At 43.8% G+C, this 26,292-nt stretch overlaps 1 protein-coding gene across 5 annotated transcripts in view; it reads left to right on the forward strand.

Moving 5' to 3' along the window:
• Positions 1 to 312: 312 nt before the first annotated feature.
• The window catches only part of mmp24 (matrix metallopeptidase 24), an 81,502-nt gene continuing 55,522 nt past the window's right edge, over positions 313 to 26,292 (forward strand). The window contains exon 1 of one of the 5 annotated variants that reach the window (XM_044183074.1): positions 313 to 4,944. In XM_044183074.1, the coding sequence (XP_044039009.1) occupies positions 4,810 to 4,944 (135 nt within the window). In that variant the 5' untranslated portion in view covers positions 313 to 4,809. The other 4 variants (XM_044183106.1, XM_044183096.1, XM_044183087.1 and 1 more) reach the window with 4 other exon arrangements.

Below are 26,292 nucleotides of genomic sequence, written 5' to 3' on the forward strand. Positions count from 1 at the left end.
GGTGCGGCAGAAACAAGTTGTGAACACAACATTGACAAGTTGATATGTTGAACTTGTTAGCAAACAGTTTATTTCCACCTCCAGCAGCTACAGAGCGACACGACGCTTCATCAGGAGGCGTGTCAGAGTCACATGATGCTTCATCAGGAGGCGTGTCTGCGTCTCCTGATGGACGTCAGTCCGGTCTTCTCTCCGTCAGCTCTGTGTTTGGTCTCCAGCAGCTGCTGAGGGAAACATCTGGCTCTTTAGCTGCTAGATGCTCCGCTATGTTCAGCAGCTGGACTCTGACTGCGTCTGTCTGCTGTTTGCTGCTGAGCAGGTAGCGTTCAGAGGCTTTTTACAGCTTCTTCTTCTCTGGAAGCGACGCTCTGAGAGCTGAGAGCGAACCAGAGCAGTATAATTGCGGCCGGACAGATAAACAACGAGCTGAAAGTCTCCATGAAGCTCCGTAAAGCCGAGCGGAGCTGCAGGTTCAGCTGCTGATTCTCTGGAGGTTCATCACTATGAGAGACGCCTTAAAACATTCTCACATTGTCATTTCATGCATTAATGTAAAAATGTTGATTATAGCTCGATAGTTACATCACATGTGTTGGTAAATGTCTGTTGACACTAGAGGCTACAGAACAGAAGGAGTCTCAGTACTGGACCAGAACAGAACACGTCAGCTGCTGAAAAGTGGGTCACAACCCAGAAATGAGAAGCTGTTATAACTGAACAGGAGGGAGAGGGAGGTGTGAATCGGCTATCAGACGGGCTGGAAGAAAACAAGAGATGACAGAAGAGAAATCAGGAAAGAGTGAGGAGGAGTGAGAGAGAGAGAGAAGAGGATGGAGTGCTGAAGGACAGAAGCATTAGGAGAGGAGAGGACAGAGGTTTAAAGGAGTTAAAAAAAATAAGCTGGAAAACAAAGATTGTGAGGGGAAACGGAGGAAAGACAAAGTGTGAGAAGCCTTCCGGTCAGAGGAAGTGTTGGGAAGGTGAACAGCTGACTAGTCGAGGTGAGGAAGAGGGGGGTGCAGAGGGCAGAGAAGGAGAGCTGAGCGAAGAACCAGCCAGAGCAGTTCAGAGAGGAGAACATCCATGATGGACGTTAATGAGAGCAGAGATGGATATGAAGGGCCGTTGGCACCCGGCTCTTCTCAGATGGTGTTTATTCACACACTGTCTGCGAGTGAGCAGGGAGGATTGTGGGTAAGGACAGTGCTTTGACGTCTGGTCTGAGGGGAAGCCAGTTTTTTTTGCACGTTTGCATATGTGCGCCGTACAGGCTTGAATACTGCCAGAAAGGTACAAATGATCTTTTTTTTGTTTTTTTTTTCTGTTTTTAATTATTTTTAAACTTTATTTCCACAGCCCAAAATCACAAGTTTGCCTCAAAGGGCTCAACAGTCTGTACAAGATACGACCGCGTCTCTCCTGAGACTCTCGATTCGGATAAGGAAAAACTCCAAAACAGCCACGCATTACATGCCGTGCGTACAGAATAGGCCGATATTTTAAAAAAGTTAAATTCCAATATAATGGAAAATCCTAATGACAATATTATTAGATTTTGCAAAATGACCAAGAAACTGTCATTTTGAACTCCTATCACATCTTTACGTACTGTATCATATTATATGAATTATAGGCATCTGCAGAAACTGTTAACACACTCAAACCCTGTTACGACAAAAGCATTTTGCTCATTTTCTCTTTATAATGAGAAACGTTTCTCGTTTTTGCGAGATCCTTTTCGTGTTATCACAAGATATTTTTCGTCTTATTATGACGTATTTTTAAGATAATTTGGTATCTTGTAATAACATGAAATATATCACAATAGCATGAAAAACGTTATAATGTGAAAAGGATCTTGTAAAAACAAGGAGTTTCTCGTTATACAGAGAAGCTGAGCACAGTTTGTTTGTCATACCCTTTTACCTTTTATTTGTGATTCTTCTTTTTCTGCAAACTTTGAATCCAGTCCTCTTGTCCAAAAACCAACAAGTCCTCCAAATTAAACGCTAATCGTTGACTGTCAGTAGGAAACAGGAAGCGACCGGTCCGTTCGCGCCGACCTCCTCCCTCTGTCGACTCTGTCGCTCTATAATAACGTCGCCCGACAGACGAGTCCGAATTCTTTCGGCTGCTAGAGGGCGCTGTCACTTGTCGTTTTTGGGGCGTTTGCTGAATTGTCGTCGTTTTTCGTGTGAGGACAAGTCTCTTCTTTCTGTTTGGGCTTTCAAGTCAAAGTTCAAGTGAAGTGACGATGGCTCGTTAAAGCTGACTGTTTTTGATTCTAACAAATCAAGTCTGAAGTCGTAGAATTTGTAACTTGGGTCTGAGTCCAGGTCATGTGACTTGCCAGCCGCTGTCCAAAGTGATCAACGCTGAGTAGTAGAAGTGCGTCACGTTTAGGGGAAAGGCTTCGGGAAAAACAGCATCAGCGAGTAACGCAAGATGGGGAACACGGTAAATATTATACCCGTGAAGTGTCAGCATGTTAGCATGCTAAGGTTAGCATTTCGCTCAAGGTAAAGCAAGTTTATTTGTATCGCAGCTTTCAACGAGGCAACAAGTCCTTTGCATAAGACCGTTTAAAAGGACAAAGATAAAAAAATAAGTTAAAGCGGCATAAAACAGGAGAATAAAGCGCAGGATATAAATAAACAGTCCCAAATATATTTTAATAAAACGCAGCATAGCCCTGATTTTAAAAGAACTGAGAGTTGGAGCAGAAGTTTTCTGGGAGTTCGTTCCAGATATGTGGAGCATAAAAACTGAGCGCTGCTTCTCCGGGTTTAGTTTTGACTCCGGGGACAGAAAGCAGACCTGAACCCAGACCACCTGAGAGGTCTGGACGCTTCATGACGGAGCAGTATCGTGTTTCTGCTGTTTCGCTCGGGGAGCTGTGTTTTTTCACGCAGGGCTGAAGTCCGTCTGAACACGGCCTTGGTATTGTCTTCAGCTCCGTCTTGATTTGTTCTGTTCGTTCTGCACCTCGTCTTTTTCCCCATTCCTTATCTTCGTCTCCCCTCTCATACGCCTCCTTTCTGCCGCGCTCATTTTCCTTTCCTCCTTTTTATTAGCTTGCTTGTTTTTGCATCTTTTTCACTGTATCATACAGACAAACTTGGGATACTTCATCGCGAAGGTAAAAAAACCAACCCAACGAGGCATCTCTTCCCCTACAGCGCAGTCCGGATATGTATTCTTCCACATATAACATCAACCTACGAGGGCACCTGAGGATAAATACATCGTGAATCAATACTCATTCATAATTTAAGAGCCTGTGGAACCAGGTGAAAGAGAACGACCCTGGGATGACGTAAACAGACGTGTCTGAAACTCCGTTTCTCTGGATGATTATATGGTTTAGACTGCCGGAGTGCTGGTCGACAGGCCTCTCATTATATTGATTTCCTGCCTCAGCGGCTGCAGTGCATTTTAAGTAAAAAGCAGTTATAGTACATACTGCTGATTTCTCTGAATGGTTTTCTTCTCCCTGTATTCTTCTTCCTCTCGCCCTTTAGCTACTCCTCCCTTTGTTTCGTGCACGTACGGACACACATGGACACACACACTCGGTTTGCACGTATAAAAGGTGTGCATGGGACGGGTTAAGGGTCAGTCTGACCTCGTCAAGGTTCTCCAGTGACGTCCAACGCAGCGGTGGCTACGGAGATTTACTTCAGATTTCTCATTCTGTGGTTGCAAACAAATGCTCGACTTAACAGCTCTCTCTCTCTCTCTTTAAGAGCAGGGTGGCCGAGCGGTTAGAAAGACCAAATTAAAAAGGTCACACCATCGCAGGTTCGATCCCTGCAACAGCCCAGGCATCTATCGTGTTATTACCCAGTGCGATAATACAATGTAAAAGCAGTGTAGCACAAGCAGTAGTTAGATTCACAATATGGAAACGTGTCTTTGGCTTCACGGCTCGCAGCTGGGAGCAGCTGCCAGCCAACAACATACACCGCACTACTCCACGTCGCTGTTTTGGTTTTGTGGATTAAACAAGATGACATAGCATATTTATTAGAGAGCTTTAGAGGTGCTGATAGGTGGATTTTTTATTTTTATTTTACCTTTGGACAGAACCAGGCTAGCTGTTCCCCCCCGTTTCCAGTCTTTGTGCTAAGCTAAGCTAATCAGAGTGGTATCAACCTTCTCATCTAACTCTCTGCCAGAAAGTGAATTTTTATACTTCCCAAAATGTTCAACTAAGAGTTCCCTTCGTAGAAAGTGAGGGGCCTAAAAGTAGACAGAACACAAGCACGGGTAGGCTCTGGCTGCATACAGCAGTTCACATCTGTTACTGATTCAGTTTCATTTGCGTTTTGCATGTTTTTGTTTCATTCATGCAGGTGTTTTGTCATATACTTGCTTTAGGGGAGAAGAAGCAAAGAGGAGTCTCCCCGCACCTGCAGCGCTCTTGGTGTTGGCAATGCGCAACTGCAACAACATCCGTCACATCTCTCCCTCTCCATCGCCCTCCCCCTCCTCCTCCTCCTCCTCCTCCTCCTCAATGAGACCCGAGCGGACCGACCAACCTGCATCCGCGCTGTGTCGTAGCCAGGCTCCTCCAGCTGTTCCTCTGTACCTGAGTGAGCCTGCGCAATGGGCACTCGTCGGGGAAACCAATAGCGCGTCTGCGCTGGCGAACAGGGAGAGAGGGAGAGACAACGCGCGCACCGAGGCGGTCCGAGCAGACGGGATGAAGCAGGAGCACACGGGCTGTTTCCTCCGGTAAACAAGCGGGGCAGGAGCCTGGAAATCACCGGCCGAACGCGGAGGGGGGGGATTTCGGGGGACACAGCGATGGCGACGGGAGGTGGAGGAGTGAGGCGGAGGAGGAAAGCGGGGCTCCCGGGACTCTGCTGGAAAACCTGCTACTTTCCCATTTTGTTCTGGGTCGTTTCCGTCTGCGGAGAGGAGAACACGTTGATCGTAGAGGTAGGCGGTCCCGCTCTGTAGGCGCACCCCAACATCCGAACACAAACACGGTTACTTAGAAGCATGTCGGCCGCTGTCTGTGTGCTTCATCTCCGCCCTTCTGTCCCCGGGATGCGCAGGAATGAACATTGATTCCCTCCCTCCTTTACTCCATCAGTTCAATTACGTTCCGTGTTAACGCGCGCAGGTTGGAGCGGTGCGGTGCGGTGCGCTCCTCGGGATGTTTTCACCCGCCGTTCCCCTCTCTCATCCTGCCCTCCCCCCGCCATGACAGAGATAACCACCGTCCCTGTAAGGAGGGACCGGGAAATAAAAGATTCACGAGTTAGAGAACTGAATTAATTACAGCAGAGCAACCAGAGAGCAGCGCGGGGTGCGCTTGGCTGAGAATCCCCGCTGTGGTCTTTTGTTTCCAGACGCGGGGACGGCGCGCGCACTGAGCGGTTCACTAATTACAAACACAGGTGGTTTAATTGCTCATCGGGTGTTTATTGTTTGCGTTGGTTTCTAGGCTTCTTTCCGGCCGCAGAGCTCCGCTGTGAGGGCTAAATAATGTGCTCCTCCGCTGGTTGGGCTTTTGGCGGAGGAGTGAGTCAGTCCAAGATGGTGCGGTGCCGGAGACTGTGCCAAACATCCCCATTGGACATCCATCCTCATCCCCAGCACGCGTTGTACGGCTGATTTACAGGCGGCTGCTTATACGTGTGCATGATCCGGGTTATTAATCCCACGTCTCCGGTGCGCAACTGGAAACACACAATGGACAGGGAGCGTCAAAACGCACTGATGTGCACGTGCAAATGATGTGCGTTGTGTCTTTGGAGGAGTCTCTGTAATGAGCCATGTTGTCAATAAATAGCCATCCGCTTGCAGAGAGCGTCAAGTGAACCTGAATGAGCTGAACAAAGCCCGTCTCTCCCTTCACCCAGGCCAAATATAGCCTCCCTCCATAATTTATGGAAATGGCAGCGAGTTGGAAGAGAGGAGAAGGAAGCAGACAGATGTTTTTAAAAATAATAATGTTGCACACGAGGGCCAGTCGTCGTCTCAGGCCGGTGCTGAGAGAAAGTTCTTTGTTGATGCGAGCGCGAATGAAATGTGAAACTGTGACTGTTTGATTGTGAGATGACGCTCCCGGTAGTGTTTTCAGCCTCAGCAGGTGGAAGCAGATTCTAACAGGGACGTTTGGCAAAGCCCACCTGTGATGGGTTGTTCGCTGAATACGCAGGATACCTTGTTTGGAAACGTGGGTCGTGTGTTGTGAAATGAGCGTAGTGTTTCAGCTCTGGGAGATGTGATCAGTGGTGTTTTTTTATTTGGTGATGTTGATGTTGCCAGTGACGCTTTGACTGAGACAAAGGCAGCGGCTGTGCTGAGCGTGGGTATGCCACGGTGCTGTACAAAGGATGGGATGCTTTCACTGAGCCTGGTTTTCCCTGAGAAATCAGAATCCTCCCAAAGCTATTGTTGGTACATGTCACGCTAATGTGGCCTCACACAAATGTACTGTGCAGTTTTTGCCACAGTTCAAGGATTTTATTACAAAATGTTCCAGAAACATGTGGTGCCTGAAATCCCTCAGTTAATATTTGAGCTGATAGATCGTTCTGCTGGCACAGAAAACACAAAGTTTGAGGATGGCACAGAAGTATTAACAATTAGGGCTAACTGCTAATGATTAGTATTGATTAATCTGCTGATTATCTTCCTGATTAATCGTTCAGTCAGAAACAGTGGGGGGGAAAAAATGCAAAAGTGAATTCTTCCAGTAGTTTTCTTTTGTCCGCCCAGCAGTCCGAAACCCAAAGACAATCAGCAAGTCATCATCCTGATTTTCAACTAATCGATTGAACAACGTTCAATTCATTTGAGCTTTATTGACATTATGCTTCGCTTGCATGCCAGTGATCATTCTGTAAGACAAAGCAATGTTCAAATAGGTGGATCCTTCTGTGCGTAAACATGGCACCATAAATGTTTTCAGTGAGCATTTGTTTGTAAGTTGTGATCAGCTCGTGGTGTGAAGTGTGTTTTCATGTATTTTTCTCCGTTCATTCTGGTGCAAAGTGGAATAAATAAATAAATAAATGTTTGAACATCGTTAAAGTAGTTCTGCATAACTCCTCGATCAGATGTTTGCATCTCTTCCAAACGAGTGATAATCATGTGATGTTTTTAACAAAGCTTCTCCTGTGAGGTCACAGCCGGCCAATCACAGCGCTCTCAGCCTCAGATTTTCACAGCGCCGGGGTTTCTTTGTGTGCACGGTGGGGCCACGTGAACCTTATGAGACGGTGTTTATGAGGTGATGTCGACTCTTCTTCTCACAAGCGGGGTCCTGTTTTCCTCAGGCCAAGGTTCAGTGCAACGACGACGACGTGATGATGTTGAAAACGTACCTCAAATTGCAGTTTCCTCGAGCGCGAGGGCTCCTGCTGCAGATCATAATTAACACTAATTATTAAATGCATCCTCCTTGTTTATTCATAGGTTTTAATTGCAAAAGGTTTGGTATACAGGTCGCCTGCCAGCCGCCTGCCTTGCTGTGTTTGTATAAAGCTCAAACACACTGTTTGTGCCACAGGGACACAGTGGTTTAACAGATCCGGGATGTTTTCTCTCCTGCTTATTTGCTGGGTGACGTACCGTACGTCTGTGTGCGTTTTAACTCTGCTGGAATGATTATTACGCGCACACATGCCGAGATCTTTTCATGACAACTCTGCAGAAAAGAAAGATTTGGCCGACCGTGGTCGCGGAGGTCACGTCTGTGCAGGCCTTGATGTTTTCTGTGAAGCTGCATGAAAACATGTTTGGATCTTGTCTCAACAGTTATGTATTGATTTATTTGCTTCACTTGTTGCACATCACGTTAAAGCGTGAGATAAGCTTTGGTGCTGGGATGTAATGAGGTGTACAGCTCAAAGTGTTTGCGATGTCTGCAGAGGTCTGTGATCGTTTGTGCCGTGTTACATGTGTTACATGTGTTACATAGCCTAGTGGTTCAAATGTTGAGGGGGAAAATCACCCTAACAACTACTTTAAGAACTGCAGTGGTGTTTGGACCGTCTACAGGATCAGCAGTTGTGGGCTGCTGCTGGGACTGTGGGTCATTACAGTTGAATGTCTGAACCACATTTCATGGCGATCCATCCAGTAGTTGTTGAGACATTTTTCTAAAAGCCAAAAATTGTCAAAGTCAGGGGATCACCAAAGTCACGAGGATACATTGTCGGGGAGCCACGAATGTTTGCGCAGCGTTTTGTGCAAATCCTCCTTGTAAATGTTTTCGGTCTGGACCAAAGCGGCGGACGCTGCCACGGCTGCTAGCGTGGACGAAAAAAAACTAGATCAGATATCAAATATTACAAAATCTAACCTGAAATGTACTGTAAGTACTTGTATAGCCACACTTTGTGCAGCCTCCTTTTTTAAAAAGAAGCAGTAACACGTTATGTGATAACAGCCACAGTTCAGACTACACTTCATACAAACTAGTTCGTTTGAAGCATACTGAAGCCTTTACAGTTAGTGTTGGTATTCCCAGCTGGCATGTCAGGATATGGGGTTAGCTGCCATGCAAATATTTTGAAAATACTGCATAAAGAGAATACTGTCGTGCATGTAAACACACTTTTTATGGAATCGGTTTGTTTGGTGTCCATTATTTTTACAGTGTATTTTTAGTTTTAGCATCAAAAGCTACAAGTTTTCTTTTTTTGACTTTGAAGCTAATCCGAATCCCCTTGTATCATTCCACATGTTAGTATATGCTATATAAGTGTTAGCATGGAGCAGCAGGATCAGACATCATTTTGCATGTCTTCATGTTGACCTGGATTTACATCAGCTCAGTGTTTTGTTTCTGTTAGCAAGTTCTGCACAACGGGAGAACTGTGTCAGTGGTCCGTCAGCAGCACACTCAACCGTGAAGCGTCGTATGTCTGCCGCCCACCTCTGCTTCAGGTTGTTGCGTTGACACAGAAACACACGGGTTTGCTTTTCCAGCCTAAAAATCACAGAGAGAAGCTACAACTCGCGAGTGAGGCTGCTGCGGTGAAAACACAGATGGTCGGTGAGCAGAAGAGCAGAGCGAGCAGAGGGAGAAGGAGGCGTTCGGTTCTTTGTCTGACTCACTGGTTTATGCTCCTTTGTCTGTTTGCCTGTTTACACAATAGGTCAAAAATCTGCGGTCAAAACCTACTAATGTTTGTGCGTTTTGGAAAGAATATTTTTGGCTGGCAGGTATAGACAACTGTTGTGTGGGCTGTAGCTGTTGTGCTGCTGAGTAGCCTTTTTGTGCAGATCACTAAACGGCAGATTAACCCAATGTTAGCGATTGTCCTAATGCTGTTAAATGATCGATCGATCGATCGACAAGCAAAGGATGACAGTGTTTATAGATCACAGTGGTGTGACTGAGTGGCGCTGATGGTGTCTAAGGGATCGTTAAGCACGTTTGTTAATTAGGTTAATAAGAAGCGTCTTAGATTTACGAACCTTCAGATGCCTTCTAAGCACCAGGGCTCGTGAACCGGCCAACGCATTTAATTTTTCAAGGTTGGGGCGATTCACGATTTAATAGGGGTTTTTTTTCTTTCTGCAATCAGTTTACAGTGGGTTTATCTGAGTGTTTACACTGAACATTGCTGCCTTTTGCTGGAAATGGGGTTGATGAGAGCAGTGAGACTGAACCACATGGTAAATCTGTGGGCCATCAAACCGAAAACAGTGAGATAAAAGAGGCGCAAAGCTCCACAGAGACTGACCCCTCACATTACGCACAGTCATGATTCATCTTAATCTACAAATATTTATTAAAGTGAGATGTTGTAACTTAGAGAAACGAAATAGCACATTCTTCCTCTTACAAATGAAAAAGTTTCATTCATAAGCGATAAAACACACTGCTGCTAAACTGAATACGCTCGGAGGTTTTACTGCTGCAGCCTTATTTGGTCTGGAATGACCTGTAGCTTATGCAGACTAATGTTAGCAAACTTTAGATAAACACTACAGACATTACTAAGACTCTCCACTTACACTGCTGTAACAGCAGTTTTAGCATTTTAGCATTGTTCCCAAACTGTCAGTTGTAGCCGCAGCGGCCGGCGCTCATCAGAAGTTACAGAGTCTCGCTTTAATGCAGCTTTAAAGACACGCAAAAACAGTTCGCTCAGCAAAAAGTCGTTTTTTAATGTCGGTGTGGCTCTAAAGGTGAGCCAGTAGAGTGGTATCGAAGGCACACTCCTCTGAGTGTTGTGTCTATATTTGATATAATAGAAACTGAGATACAGGAGAGAAGGCTGGATTTGGTGGGATTTGATACAAAGCCAGTATTTTTTATCGACCGTGCTTTTGAAGACTGTTTTTCAAGACACCTTCACAAAATGGCTGCATGCACCTGCCAGCGTGATGACGGTGATGGTGATTGTAGTGCTGAGGAGGATTATAACAACAGTGACAACAGACAGCGATGACAGACTTGATAACAGAAAAAAAAAAAAAAAAAAAAAAAAAAAGTCACGGTGGCGATGAGTATGAATAATAACGAGTATGATGACTGAGAAAATGTCCGAGTTGCGGATTACCATGACGATGATCGATGACGACAGCGCAGGCAGCGAAGAAGTTGATGGTTTTATAAGATGAAAGTGTGTTTCCAAACCTCTTTGGGCTTTTTTCTGTCTGTTTTTTCTCCTCCCTCCCGAGAGCGGAGGAGCTCAGGGAGAAAGGCTGGTCCCTGGGGTGCTCTAAACACCACATTACACCCGAGAAATGGGTTAAACGAGCCTGCAGTGCTGCACTTATCAGAGCTGTGTGTGTGTGTGTGTGTGTACGCTGTGTAGGCGGGTGCGAATTCACGGCTGTTACTAGTAGTTTCAAGCTTTGTCCTGATTTGCTGTCCTTGGAGTGAAGCGCGCGCATATGGAGCCTGTACTTCATACTCACGTCTGTCATGTTTTTTGCGATCAGAACATTTTGGCTTGTTGATGGACACCCTCGTTGTTTTACAGTCCTTCCTCTCCCTCTTTATTCATCTGTCTCCCTCTGTCTCGAGTTTTTTTTTTTTTTGCACTTCCCTCCTCTCCAGTCATTGTCTTTCTCGCCCACACACACTTTACAGCGCACTCGGTGCAAGCTGCAGCTGTAAATAAGAGGAGTTGTCATTGTGCATTTGATTAGGGCATTGTGCTGTCTGTATGCGGCGAGCCAGGAACAAACTTCATTTGAAGAACAGCGTGAAGTACTTGGATGCGGTGGAAGGTCAACTCAGTCAGCTTTCGTTTTTAAATAACCGACGTTCTTTTCAAACTGCTGTGATATAAATGATGATATGCATCGCTGCCTGCTAGGTCGCTCACTGCATCTGTGCACAGTAGAGGTCTGATGCAGTTGTAATGTTTGTTTTTTTATGTATTTTTATTGTCTTTCATTCCATTTAATCTAGTGAACAATCACTTTAACACATGATTATATCCTGTAACATCCGTCCAAAATGAAATTAATTCAAAGCTGATCATGAGTTTGGAACCACTTTCTCATAAGGCCTTTTATAAGTTGTAACTAATGACTTTATCAATAGTTGATAAATAATGTATTAATGCTTTATAGATATAACCCATTAATAAGCGCAACTTTGGGTTGCCAGGTTGGGAAAAATATGTCTTGCTCTTGAGAAATTAATAGTTATGTCGTTAATAAATTATCATGAGTGACTCACTTTCTAAAAAGTCATCACGTCTGCCGTCAATATTAATAAGTCATTAAACATAAAAAGGTATGGAGGTTTCACAGAAGCAGTTATAGCAACAAATTCATTAGTAAACACTTAAAATGTGCTCACAGCGACTGTGGGATCTGCTTGTCGGGAAGTTGTTGCCTTGCGTGAAGCATTTTGTAACGTGGGTTTAGAAAAGTGCTCTAGAAATAAAGATTATTAATATTATACAAACCCTTTTTATAAAGGGTGAGTTTTTAGAAAGTGGTGCTATGTGCTCCATCACTTAGTGCATCCCTCCTGCCTGCCTGGTTTAGACATTTATAAAGTTAAATAATGAAGTTGAAATGAATTAGGAAGCTTTGCAAGGCTGCAAATGGCTGCTACTTGCCAGAATAGAGAAAGAAACCAGAATGTGTGCAGGGAAACAGAGTAATTAAACTGATTGAGGCATGTAACAACTCCTCACATACAGTGTCAGTGATACAGCCTTTATCAGGCTCATATACAGTAGTTCTAAACCGAGACTGGAAACCAACAGTGCGTAAATTGGTGCATTACTGTGTTTTGCATGTCACTTGGTCTACTTTATTTGTAGTGGATGTTTTATGGTGCTGAGTCACTTACAGCCCCTTTTTACCACAATGTCACTGGTTTTAAGATCAGCCTTATCTGCATAAAAAGGGTGAGAAGAGAAAGAGGACGAGTTGTATAATACTGCAGCAAGAGACGGAACGTCAGGCGGTGAAGGTAGAGACTCGAGATGCTGATAAGCTCTAAAGATGGGGAGAGAGGAGGAGAAGAGAAATCAAGACACAAAAAGAAAAAGAAATGGGCAGAGAACATGGATCAGGAGACACTGACACTGTGCAAAGCAGTACAGACTACAGGAAGCCAAAGAAAGAAATTAACTTTAATTCAAAAAAATTAGAAAAAGAGGGAAAGGGTGTCCACAGTCAGCAGTGTGGGAATGCGGGAGGTTTCCAACATGGCCAGAGACAGACTGACAGAGGACGTGTTAATAAAACCCTCTGATGTTTATGTGCTCTTGTATCTGTGATGTGAGTCATGCCTTCTGCAAACCTAACCTAACAGGATTAAACCAAATTGCCTGTAATTATTTTTACGTATACATTTTCTGCATTATTTCTTTCACATTTCAAGGTATAATGCACAAATGGGTTTTATCCATTTATTTCCAAGGGGCTGTTTGTCCCGGTCCCATCTGCACCTTTTTAACCTGTTAGCATAAAAAGTGCAGCTATCTTGTCTTATTATCTACTGGGAGGCTTTAACGTGGGGACCAGAGTGGGAGTCAGTATTTATATTACATAGAGTTCGGTGTAACTGTTGAAATTGGTATATATGTTTGGATCTATGATCTATGATTAGCTTGTAGCTAAATCTGGTACAATACATGTCTTTATATGTTTTTGCACATGGTCCCTGACAGATAAATGTAATGAACTAAACTAAATCCATATCTTCTGCACAAACTGAGACTCTGCAGATGAATTCAGTTTCCCCGTATAAAAGTCTGACAGTGTCTACACTTCACAAACCGGCTGTGGTTTTCTTCATGTTTTCCTTTGTTATAAACAAATCATGACTGACAGGTTTGGTAGATATGAGCAGACTGCGTGTCGTTATGAAAACCGTGTCAAAGTTTAGTATATTTTTAGCTTCAGTCGCAGCTGGTTAAAGTCACTTTGCCAGTCGCTCCCAAAACAAGTTTAAAGCAAAAGCCAGTGTGGTACACAGCTACAAAACTCGGCATCACTTTGAATTTATCTTTGGTTGGTAGAGCAGAGTTTTACTAAAACAGGAATCCTGGGTGAGTCAGTCTCAACGGGGTCACAGCTTTGCGCAAATTATTCAGATGCCTCTCGCTGTCATTCGGAGCTGCCGACGTGCAGGTTTTCTACAGCAAGGTTCGCTTTATTCCTTTAGGTTTTATTTCTTTGTGCTTTACGTCAGAGTCAGAAACGATAAACTGAGCGAGGATACAGCGTTACAAGCTCATGTTGTCACAACAGCACAAAAACAGCAAGACCTGAACGGAAAGCCGCCGTGCGGGACATACGACAGTTAATCGACCCTGCAGATCACTTTTAATACGTGCCAGACACTAATACACAGCAGAGTGCATTCTTGCCGCACGTCTAGCAGTGGGTTGCAGCTCTAGATGAGAGTCCAGCAGCGCAGTGGAGCCTCATCACATGAGATACTGAGCAGGACGGAAATGTTCTAATTAAAAATGAATATCAGGCGGTGCTCTGTCTGCTATGAGAAACAGCATCTTGCTTCTCTGTAAGCTTTCTGGGTGCAGCGCAGAAGGACGTGGAGAGTGGATCACGTTTGGTCGCCGTGGTAGCACAGGAAGAGGAAACAATTGTCACACCAAGATGTAAATTTAATTTCTGTGCCTGCAGCTAGATCGGATCATCCCAGTGTAGCTCCATAACGTTCATTACTGAGCATACAGTAATTGAATTGTCTGTCTGTTTTTCTTTTTTTAACCCAAATAGTATATTTTTTTGCCATGACTTTAACATTTAAATTAAAATAAAAGTCACTAATTAAAACATATAAATGCACGAAAGGGGCAGCATGGTAGTTCAGTGGTTAGCATGTCGCCTCCCATCAGAAAGGTCCTGGGTTCACAAACTTCAAGAATGTCCAAGAACGTCCAGCGGCGACCTTTCTTTATGTTTATGCTGTCTCCATATCTACGTGGGTTTCCTCCCACGGTCCAGAGACCTGCAGGTCCGGTGAACCGGAAACTCTCAAGCGCCTGTAGGTGTCGACTTGTTGACCCCTCCTCTTGCCCAGTGCATGCTGGCTTTGGTCCCCTGTGACCCAGTACTGGAAAAGTGGGTATAGAAGATCCACACAAATAACAAAATATACTGCATATTACATCTATAGATTTACATGTATAGATTTCCTACATATTTAATTGACAAAAACAGAGTTATACAAACAAAAATGATGAACTTTGGACAAGGCACAACAGTGGAAATGAGGCCTCTTCTTTTATCTCAGACAAAAGCTCATATGTTGTAGTGGAAACAAGTTGTAAACACAACACCGACACATTATCACCGTTTAAAGTTGAAATAACGAACTTGTTAGCAAACAGTTGCCTGTTTACACAGCCGGCAGATTCAGCGGACATTATCGTTCGTTTGGAGTCATGTTTCTTCTCATCTGCCGACCGTACGTCCAATATTCACTCTCTTTTTGCTCCACTGTGTTCACCAGCTGGTCGCTAGCTTTGCCGTTCGGTGCTGAGCAGGTAGTGTCCAGTGGGGTTATCAACGCCGGTGATGAGAGCGGTGAGAGTGAACCAAACAGTGAAGTTGCAGGCTGGAAAAACAAAACAGTGATTTGAAAGATGGTAAAAAAGCTCCGCGGGGCTGCAGAGGCTGCTGATAATTCTCTGTGGGTTTCTCACTGTGAGCCACACCTTCGCCGCCTCTGTCATTTGATCCACTGTAAATATAAAAAATATTGATTATTAAATGTTTGAGTTTTGCACTAACAGTTTTAAGCCATAATCACTCCAGTGTGAACCAGGTCTGTATAGATCAGGTAGTGATGATAACTCCTACATGACCAACAGCGTGTCCTGACCGCACTTTGAAGAGCAGTAAAAGAATTTAGACGTTGGCAGCTGTCCGAAGGGCTGCTCTAACACAATGGAAGTACTTCCCACGTCCTTCCATCCATCCATCAGGCTTTTCAAGCTCTATTTTTCTGCTCCATCCGTCCGTCAAATCTCCATCGATCTGCGGATAAATCTGTTCATCCATCTGTCCATCACTCCACACTGAGCGCGTGCTTCACAACAGCCGCTGCGATGCAGCCTTTGTTGCATCCTGAAAAGTTTTACCTTGAAGTGATGCTGCGATGATCCGGCAGCGTCTCCGCTGCTGTGCTGTCGTCGGTGTGTACTTTACAGAGGTCACCTGTCGATCAAACACCGTCAGTGCTGCTGTGATGTCTTGTTTTTTCTGGTGATTAGGTCTTCAGTGATGTGTATCAGTAATTATTGTATTTATTTAATCTTTAATCTGCAGCTTCAGACTTTCTATATGTTCACGATGTTGAAGGCAGCTCTTTGATTGGTTTTACTTTATAGTTGCTCAGTAACCATGCAGATGCAAATTTATATTCAGAAATACTTTATTGATCCCCGAGGGGAAACTCTTTTGTAACAAATGACAAAAAGGAAGCGTAATTAAAGCTTAGAGATAAGCAGAGTAAAAGTGAAAGGGAACTGTACGGCTAGTCAGAAGTTTTAAACCACCCCGTGTTTTAGCAGTTTTTGGTAAATTTTAGTCAATGAACAATAAAATTACAAAATGTGTAAAGCTAGAAAAGCCAACTTAGAAACGTTGGTGACTTCATAAGAAAAACATTTTACTGGAATGAAACGTCTCCTTTGAAACTCACTAAACTGAAATGAAAGTCACTTTTATGTCTCAAAACAGTGACTGCACTGAAACGGACCGATGCAGAGACAAGCCGCCACATGCTGCCACATGGCGTCCGCTGCTCAGTGTTTCAGGCACAAATACTGTATGCACTGATCACAGTTCCCTGAGTGTGAAGGCAGCGCGGCAGACGGCTGCAGGTGTGGAGGAGGAGGTTTTATTTGAGCGCAATCAAATGACTTGTCAGAAGTTATGAGCTCTGCAGACTCTGATGTATTCCTGAAGGGGGTTTTTGAGTTATTGAGAATGAAGGTAAAGCTTTCCTGTTGTTGGACCATGACTGTTTTCCCTCGTTTGCTTTGCTGTGCTTTACAGCTGCAATGAAACTGGCTGATACTTGATTTAAAAAAAGAAAAGAAAATCATAACATAGCAGTGTGCCCGACATGCAGCGAGGTTTCGTAGCTCCGACGTATAGTTACATTTTTGAGGAGGCACATGCCGGCTTCAGCAGCTGTGCTCACAGGCTCCGTAGCTACGCTGGCTGCAACCCCTTAACATCCAACTATAAATCAAGCTCAAGGGTGTGAAGGTCGGGGATCAGAGTTCGCCTCCCATCACAGACCTGCAATAAATAATTGCCTTTTATTAACCTTAACCACACCATGGTTGACATGCACAGATATTGTAGAAAGTGAGAATTTTAAAAAGACGTTGTCATTGAAAATAATTCTGCAGTTTTTGCGAAATCGCTCAATATCCAGACCTGCTTGTCTGTCAATAGGGTTGGAATATTTTCCACTTGAACAGCTACCGTTTATTATCAAAAATGACATTTGAGAATGACAATTATCAGTAAATGTTCTTATCATTTCTGTAAGGCATGAAATGTTATTTTTGAATATCCGCCTATATAGCAGTTTTAAGCCAATATCAGCTGATAAAACGAGATATTACTCTTCTCTCCTTTCTTCTCTTCTCTTTATCTATTTAATTCTCTTTTCAGCTTCTTACCAACACAGGCAACTGCATTTTAAAATGTATTGTTTTCTCTGTGTGTGTGTGTGTGTGTGTCAGTGGCCTTATATCATCTATATCCTGGCAGTCATTGATCCGTGTGTCTTCCAGCACGTGGCCAGGGACCTTTGGGTGTGTGTGTGTGTGTGTGTGTGTGTGTGTGTGTGGAGTGTTACCTGACACCACAGACATGAGGTCATAGCTCTGAGCCCATCAGTCCCACCTGAGCGTTCTTCAAAAGGGTTTCACATTACATAAACGTGTGTGTGTGTGTGTGTGTGTGTGTTGATGTCCTTGTGAGACTGTCCATTTATCCATCCATTTTCGGGTCGCGGTGGCAGCAGGCTAAGCTAGGTAGTCCAGACATCCCCCTCCCCAGCAACATTTTCCAGCTCAGGCAGATGAGATCTATAATCTTTCCATCGTGTTCTGGGTCTCCTCCCAGTTGGACATGTCCAGAAAACCTCCAAAAGGAGGCGCCCTGATCCTGACCAGATGCCCGAACCCTCAGACATCCCTCCTGATGACTGAGCTGCTAACCCTATCTCTCAGGCTGAGCCCAGCCACCCTACGGAGGAAACTCATTTTTGGCCGCTTGTACGCGCGATCTCCTTCTTTCGGTCGCCACCCAGAGCTCGTGAGCACAGGTGAGGGTTGGAACGTAGGTCGACTGGTAAATCGAAAGCTTTGCCTTCCGGCCCAGCTCCCTCTTCACCAAAATGCTGTCACACCCCTGTCGAGATACTCCTTCACATGGGGCAGTTGTTTGTCTGTTCCATGTGGGGGGGTAATCGTGCTCTAAGTTTCGGAACTACAGCTCCCATAATACTTTTTGGGGATGTAAACAGCAGGTATCATGCTTACTGAGTTAGCTGTGTTTTTTTAGTCTTTATTTGTTTACATTTTGTCAAATTGTCCCCATTAAAAGTAGCTGAATCAGCTGTCAGCAGTGAACCCATGGGTGTACAGACAACTATCGCTGGATCACTGTGATACTGAAGAAAACTTAAAAACATGATGATTCTCAGGCAGGTTCTGGAGATATAAGGAGCATCTTTTTTTCTATGATTTTTAAACGGATTTATGGACGTTTATTTGCAACGGACACTGAATCTAAATGTGTATCGTGTCCGTGGGTTCAGATTCGACTGGGTTAGGACTCAGAGAAGGAGTGCGATTTTTGACGCAAATTGCGGCAATCGGGTTAAAGTAATAATAGCTATTCTAGCTGCTGCGCAGCTGTGAGTCGGGGCCGTGCCTTTTGAGGAGGAAGAAGACGAAATAAAGAAGACATATGCAGTCCATCCCAGACCAAAGTTATTAAACCTTGAAGTCACATTTCTCTAATCCACACAGCACCCACGACTCAAACTCACAACCTTAAACACTAAGAGCAAGTCATGATCTTGCTGAGCGACCTGCCAAGGGAGAAACCGTTTGTTAGTTTGGTGTCAACTCAGCAAAAACACGGGAGAGGAAGCAGCTGAAGCTTGTCACGGTCTGGATAATGAGTTACTCATTAGAAGCAGGTGTGTTGGAGTGGAGCGACACCTAAAGCAGCGTGGCAGCAGCGCTCCAGGAGCAGGGTCGATGGCTGCTGATACAAGACGTTCGCTGAACATCACCCGGGTCTTGAACTCCCAACCGTTGTCGCCAATGGCACGTCGCGATCACACTGAGCTCCCCGCAGAAACAGCAAAAGCAGAGGTGGGTTTCTTTTACTAAAGGTTTTACAACAGCTGTTTTGAGCTGCATTTATAATCTTCGGGACATGAGTTGAAACACTATCGCACGCCCGCTTAAAAAATGCTGTAGGTACAGGGTCAGCACATGAGGTGGAGGAGTTACACTCGGTGACAGTCTTGCAAAGCTCAGTTAATGTAACACAGGTGAATGTTGCCATGGTTACATTTTTTATTTTTTTTTACAGGGTTTGCTGAGGTCATCTGCGTTTACATCAGCAGCAATACTGGCTCTAATTGAAGTTATTTTGTATTTTTAAGTTATTAATATTTAAGTTCTTCACAGTTTGATGCAGAGAACTGCTCCATTTTCTTTCAGCTGCTCGGCAGATTCTCTTAATGTCATTAACGCAGTTGTTGTTGTTTAACCATCCGTCGACCTCTTTTTAAACCTTTGGTGGAGCAGCAGTATCTGAAGCAGGTGACAAGGTGTCATTTAAAGAGCAGTCGTAGCTGTATGGCTCAGAGTGCTGTGTGTCACTGCTGCGGCTGCTAACTGTGTTGATAAGCAGCCAAACAACAGTCCAAATACATTCAGTTTACATTCATATAAAAAAAGAGAAACGCAGCAAGTAAGTCACATTGGAGAATCTGGAACCAGAGAAGGTTTGACATTTTACTTGATAAAGTAATCTAAAAAAGTTGTTGATTAATTTTCTCTTGATGAACTGCAAACAAAAACATACTGCTGTTTCAAAAAAAAAAAAAAACATCTGACAAGTTTTGTAACTTTTCCCCTTTTTAGTTAAAATTCAGAGAAAAGTCTCCACCCGCAGACTCCTGAGTTTCTAAAACTCTCTTTAAACCCACGGGACAAACTTCCAAACCGCATTGTCATGAAGCTAAAAACAGGGCTGTTATTTTTGGTTTCTAAAAAGTTTGACATTTTCGAGACGGAGGGTCTTCACCCGACAGCGACAATATGCCATTTGGAAGATGCTTTTATCCAAAGTGCCTCGCAGCAACATGACTGCATACATTTGAAGCTTGGATTGCCCCGGTGGGAGTTGAACCCTTCACCCTCACTGCGTAAGTGCTCTATTACTACACTTCATAGTCAGCATTCCTACAGTCCCTGCTTTTAGTCTTTCTCAAATATATGAAATCTTTCTCAGCTCAGTGAAAAAACGGATAAGCTGATGACGAAAATAATTGTATAGTTGTAGCCCTAAACTATTTTAACGAGGCTGTGTTTTTAAGATGACGTGGTAACTTTAGATGCTTTATGTACCGAACACGAGGAAATTTCATTCCATATATTTAAGGAATTTTTGCATCATCACATCGAATCTATACGCCTCTACGGAGCTTCACAGAACCAACGGGTGAAGCTCTCCACTCCCTCCCGCTGCTCCGAGCAAGATGCCAGGAAGCCAGAAATCAAGCCACCAGTTTGGCTTTTACACGCTCTTCAGATACCCCCTGAGCCGCACCGCTCACATTCAACTGACAGACGAGAAACAGGCACAGCAGGCGCCGTGCGGGTGTGAGAGAAAGCTTTTCTGAACACTTGTGACAAATACATCCCTGGCGGTGAGGAACTGTTGTCGTGTTGCTGCCTAGATGGAGACAGAGAGGGTGGTAGATGGAGGAAAATGAAATGTGTGTGTGTGTGTGTGCTGTACTGATAAACCAATGTGCTTTGTATATTTGGTTAGAGTTAGGCGACAGAAGCACTTTGGTGCTAAGGTTAGTGAAAGATTGTGGTTTCAGTTAAATGTTAATAACACGTCTTGTGCCTCAAGTCACTGCAGACTTGTTTCTGCAGTGAAGAAGACAGAGTTTTCCTTAACCTTAAAGTGCCTAAATATAACCATTAAAAAAAACTTGCTTGATGATATTGTGTTGCAAGATCGGATATTTTGGTGGAAAACAAATAAAATACGTTGTCAGGGAACTTTGTATCAACATTTTGAGACTTGCCACATAAGATAAATAAGATTAACATTTCGTGTTATGTTAACAGAAAATGTAATCCTGGCGGTATTACATTTATTTCAAAATGTATTACCTGTTGCAAATTACCCATCCGTCCCTCCATTATCTTCACCCACTTATCCTTTGAGGCGTAGTTTGGGGGCTGGAGCCTGTCCCAGCTCACATGTGGCGCGAGGCAGGGTAAACCCCGGACCGGTCGCCGGGCTGACAAATTAGTTATAATTTACTTGGATGTAAATGTAATTTCTAGGAGAGAGGGTTGCTTTGATAGATAAAGTTGTATTAGCATCTTTACTATAAAGAGCTTCGTGCTTTACTATCTTTGATCGGTTCAAGTCTAGAAAAATATACAGATGAAACTATTTTATTAACCAGAAAAATGCAGTTCGCAAAACCTTTTTTCAGCCCTGAGTAGTGTCTGCAGGTCATTGGTGAAAGTTGCTGGGGCTGTCAGGCTGTTTGAGAGGCGAAAGCCAAGGCAAGAAAAAACTAAACAAAACAGCAACAGCAAATCACCGGCTGCACCGCTCGCCGCTGCTTGTTAAGCGTATAGATAGCCGTAGTGAAACCAGAACTTCAAGAAGTAAGAAAACCTCATTCAAAATCCCACTAACATATGAAAGAACACAAATAACTAAAAACCCAGCCATGGAAAATAACCTTACTCAACAGTTCGTTGTGTGGTTCACTCCATATGTTTAGAGTGTAATTTGTAATATCATTGTTTTATTAAATATTTCTGTTTTGCTAGTGGAAAACACCATTTCCCATGAGCTTTAGACCATTGTGGATACATCAGACCGGCATCGCGTCATCAATCGCCACGACAGCGCCCCCTTTGGGGGAAAGAATCGCACTTTCACATAAGGGGATAAAACAGGAAAATGCCAAAAAGCTGCCGTGTAGCAGTTTGTAAAACAAATAAACGCACGAATCCAGATCTGATTTGAGGCACATAAGACACCTGAATATTCACTGACAGTTACTGCTGATGACAGCTAGCTTGAGTGGGAGTACAGTCATACAGTATGGCAGCATTAGACTGTCGTCTCCAACTGAATCTCAGCCCAGCCGAGCCCAAACAGTTTTACAAACAACACTTAGCCTAACGACAACCTGGTGATTCAATCAAATATTTGTAGATGTCTGGATCAGCAATATCTGGCCACTGTGTTGGTCGTGACGGCTGACCCATCAACCTTGATTTATTTTACATATTGCGAACGCTCAGGTTCAGGCAAGGTCGCAAAATAATTACTAGACATGTCTATAAAACACAAGTTTGGTTAACATGGAAGGGATGCATGCACGGTTGTCAAAATTGTAATCCAAACGCACGTCAAATTGCACTGACGTCTGTAGGATCTTTGGGTTTTGTGGCGGTCTGATGTATTAAACATGACGGCTGGACAGCAGGTCAGAGAGCACTGTAGGTTTCAGGCAGCAGAATCTGCAGAAATTAAAGCTAAGAGGTTGGAAAAATGACAGAAGAGGATATTAAGGATATGGATGAAATGGATATGTCGCCATTGTTGCTTGTACCAAGACATTCTTGACTTCATCCACGTTTCTACTGAAGCTCATTCGCATTAATTTGTATGTTAAATATGCGTTCACCTCACCATTTCTTTGCCCGGAAGGAAAACCCAGAGTTTATACGGGCTGATAAATTTGATCCTGTCTTTTCCTGCCGAGTGGAGATGAATTTCATTACCAAACATCTACAAATCTGCATCTGCGGTCCCCGTCCCCAGCCGACGAGGGAATTCTCCCTGCCGAAACGATGCTCACTCCTTTTCATTTTCCATACAAATATATAAAACCGCACCGGCAGACAGAAGACATTAGGCTGCCACAACGGACAGTGAGTTCATTCATTAATCGCTCGCTGTTCAGCACCACAGACTGTGTTGACCTTTTGATTTCTTCAGTGGAATCTCACTATTATACATGATGTTTGCAAGAGCAGGGAGGTGAGTACGCAGAGTCCAGAGTGATTCACCGGCCTTGCCATATTTCAAACAGTACCCAGCCCCACTTTAACACAGAGCACACCTAAGAGCATTTCTAGCAACAATGGCAAAAGCTCAAGCGGGGAAAGGAGCAGGCAGTCGCGCCGGACGTTATAAAGGGGATAACTCTAAATAAAAAGGGACAATAGTGATTACCTGTTCTTGAAGAGACGGAGAGGGAACTCGGCAGGAAAATTCAGCATTAGTCATCGGGAACCTTTTGAGAATACGCTCGCTTCCCTCCAGGTGCTGCTATTTTTTTCTCTGTCTGACATTGACGTAATGCGCTGCTGCGGCGGAAGTTGAGACGTATTCGGTTTGGGACACCCAGGGGAGTTTGATTATGTGCGCTATGTCTGTAACGTAAGGTACGCAGTTTGGCACCAGCCACAACCAAACCGAAAATAAAAGGCGACACGCTCAGAGACGTAGACACAGACGGAAACATAAACGTGAGATGTTAATGAGGAGCGGTGCATTTTCCTGCTGTTGCACCTCTTTATGTCATCCTTTCTTTTTCATTTCATTTCTCACATTTTTAATTCTTTGTTTCATTGTTTGAATGACCTCTTGCACCTTCCAGTTGATCTAAAGATTACAGTTATCTGCACATCTCAGTTCTTTGTGACTCGTCGATTTGACTTCGTCACGTCCTTTCATGCCGTATTTAGTATTTTATCGTACTCTGCTTTTGGGTCAGTATTTTGTCGATGTCTACTCACTGAAGCCTGGAAACCAATATATAACACCTTGGGGGAGTTTCACAAACTAATATTAGAGGAAATATTCAGTAAGCTAAACAGCCCACTTATCAGGCCATACGCAGTTTGGACAGGGAGAGTGCCTGTCGGGTTGCACCCGTTGCACTCAAGCTGAGACGGTAAATAGTTTAGCAGGGGGAGATAAGGTCTATTTTTATCGCAGCAGACAGACGGAGGAGACACACTGGCAGGCTGACGCACAGGTTGAGGCATCACAGAGAGACAGACGAACAGACAGGCAGACAGAGTAACGGCCAATCAGGTCGACAGACAGGCAGGTGGACATAGATGCAAACAGACAGGCTGGCAGAAAACAGGGGTGCAGCTCGGTACAAACCTCTGTGCTGGAAGGTTTGCACTGCGTGTGGAGAGTGCCCAGTGCACACAGAAAATACAGTAGTGTGTTTTAAAAACTCAGTATATTTTTAAATAAGCACTTGTGAAGCTGAATTAACTATTTGTTTGTTTGCAAAAATGACATCACCTCTTTTCAGCTCCTCCGTTGTGAGGATTTGCTGTTTTTCTTTGTTTTTATGTGACAGTAAATTGAATGTGTCGAACAAAACGGGCAATATGAATGGGCAATTTTTCAGTAGCAGTATTTTCTACTAAATAAATGTTCAGTATCATGAAATACACAACCGATTTGTGGTTGGAGATTCTCTCTCTGCTCTGCTGCGGAGAAATGTTGATTAGCTTGTCAGGTTGCACCTGTCCTGGTTGACGAAGTCCTGGTTCCTGTTCTGTGCTGTGAAACAAATCAATCTTTTCTCAAAATCTCACCAAGTGGCACATTAAAAAAAAAACAGTGTAGAGATTAAATTATGCTAATATATGAGCATTAATTATAGTAAAAATACATTAATAGTTTTTATTTCTTTGCATTGGCTGCTTTGACTGTAGTTTTAGATAACATCCCTACATCATGACTAAAGGGTCTGTGTGGCACTGATGTTTCAGCTCTGCACCCTCCGTTACCCTCATGGATTTCTTTTTTTGTTTAGAAGATGTGAAGGGAAAATATGCCTTTATTAAATGCCTTAAACAAAGAGATGAATGCAGCTTTAGTTTGAGACACTGGGAACCAAAAGTAGAAAAAACCTTTAGTCTCCCTGTTTTTGAAGGTTTCAGAATCAGAAAAACTTTATTGATCCCCGAGAGGAAACTCTTTCGTTACAGCAGCTCACTGTCATATCAATGTACACAGGAATAGAAGTACTAATAGAACAGAAATAATAATAAAATAAGTCCGCAACGAGACAATTTCAAGTAAGAAATAAGAGATGTGCAAATCAACATATACACAAAGTGGATTTAGAGGTTAAGTATAGTACGGTATAATACAATGTAATAAGTGCAATAATGAGTACTGTCACGTTAAGTGTAGCTTATTAGATGATTATGAGACGGTGGATATTGCACAGCAGTAATAGAAGTATGAATAAATATCAATAAACGGGGAATATTAAACTGAAAAGAGTATATTGCACAGCAGTATTAAACAGAGAATATTGTACAATTATTTCAAGTATTGCAGAGATGTTAATGATCAATGTCCAGTTTAGTGACTTCGGGTCATACAGACTGACACTTAGAGGGAGGAGTTAAAGAGTCTGATGGCCACAGGCAGGAATGACTTCCTGTGGCGCTCTGTGGTGCATTGTGGGGGGATGAGTCTTCCACTGAAGGCGCTCCTTTGTTTGACCAGCACGTCATGGAGCGGGTGGGAGACGCCGTCCAAGATGGCGTGTAGTTTACCCAGCATCCTCCTCTCTGACACCACCAACAGAGAGTCCAGCTCCGCCCCCACAATGTCACCGGCCTTACGGATCAGTTTGTTGAGTCTGTTGGCGTCCGCTACCCTCAGCCTGCTGCCCCAGCATGCAACAGCATACGGGACAGCACCGGCCGCCACAGACTCATCAAACATCCTCAGCATTGTCCGGCAGATGTTGAAGGACCTCAGCCTCCTCAGGAAACAGAGGCGGCTCTGGCCCTGCCTGTACAGAGTTTGAGTGTTCTTGGTCCAGTTTGTTGTCCATTATTGTTTAATGTTGTTTCCAGTAGCAACTGATAAAAATCAGGCTTCAGAGCTGCAGCGAAAGGGTTATTTGTGTTTATAGAATTTGGACTATGGGGTGGCAATTTTGTTTGTTGATGATGTTTTATGTAATTCATGTAACTGAATAGATGAGTAGTCGAAAAAGAGAGAGAGAGAGAGCGAGTGGGCGAGCAAGAGAGACAGGTCTCATGTTTGGAGGCAGAAGGTTTACTGGAAGATGATGCATTTACATGCAGGTTTAACCACAATAACAACACTCCCTAACCCACTGATGACGCTGACCTGCACTTATTAATGTAAATATAACCTCAACCTGCAGCATTTTATGACACAGAAGTCAGGCATGGGTGTGATTGTCCATCTGATACATTTCATTTTTCATGGTGATTCAGTTATTTACATTGATCTGTTGTGGCAGGAAGGTTTTCAACCAACAGCAGCACTGAAAAAGTGTTGTTTTTATCGTGAGTGACAACTCTGCAGTCGGTGCAGTTGTCTTGATGACCGAAGTACATAACTAATACGTCTTTACTTTATACTGTCATAGACCTATTGTTCGGCTGACAAAACGTTATTGGTGCTGTCACGATGTGATTTACAATGTTGCATTATGAAAGTCCTTTGCAGAAAATATTAAATAAGTGCCTGTAATGCTGT

Source organism: Siniperca chuatsi, linkage group LG2 (assembly GCF_020085105.1).
Source record: "Siniperca chuatsi isolate FFG_IHB_CAS linkage group LG2, ASM2008510v1, whole genome shotgun sequence".
NCBI classification, from domain to species: domain Eukaryota; kingdom Metazoa; phylum Chordata; class Actinopteri; order Centrarchiformes; family Sinipercidae; genus Siniperca; species Siniperca chuatsi.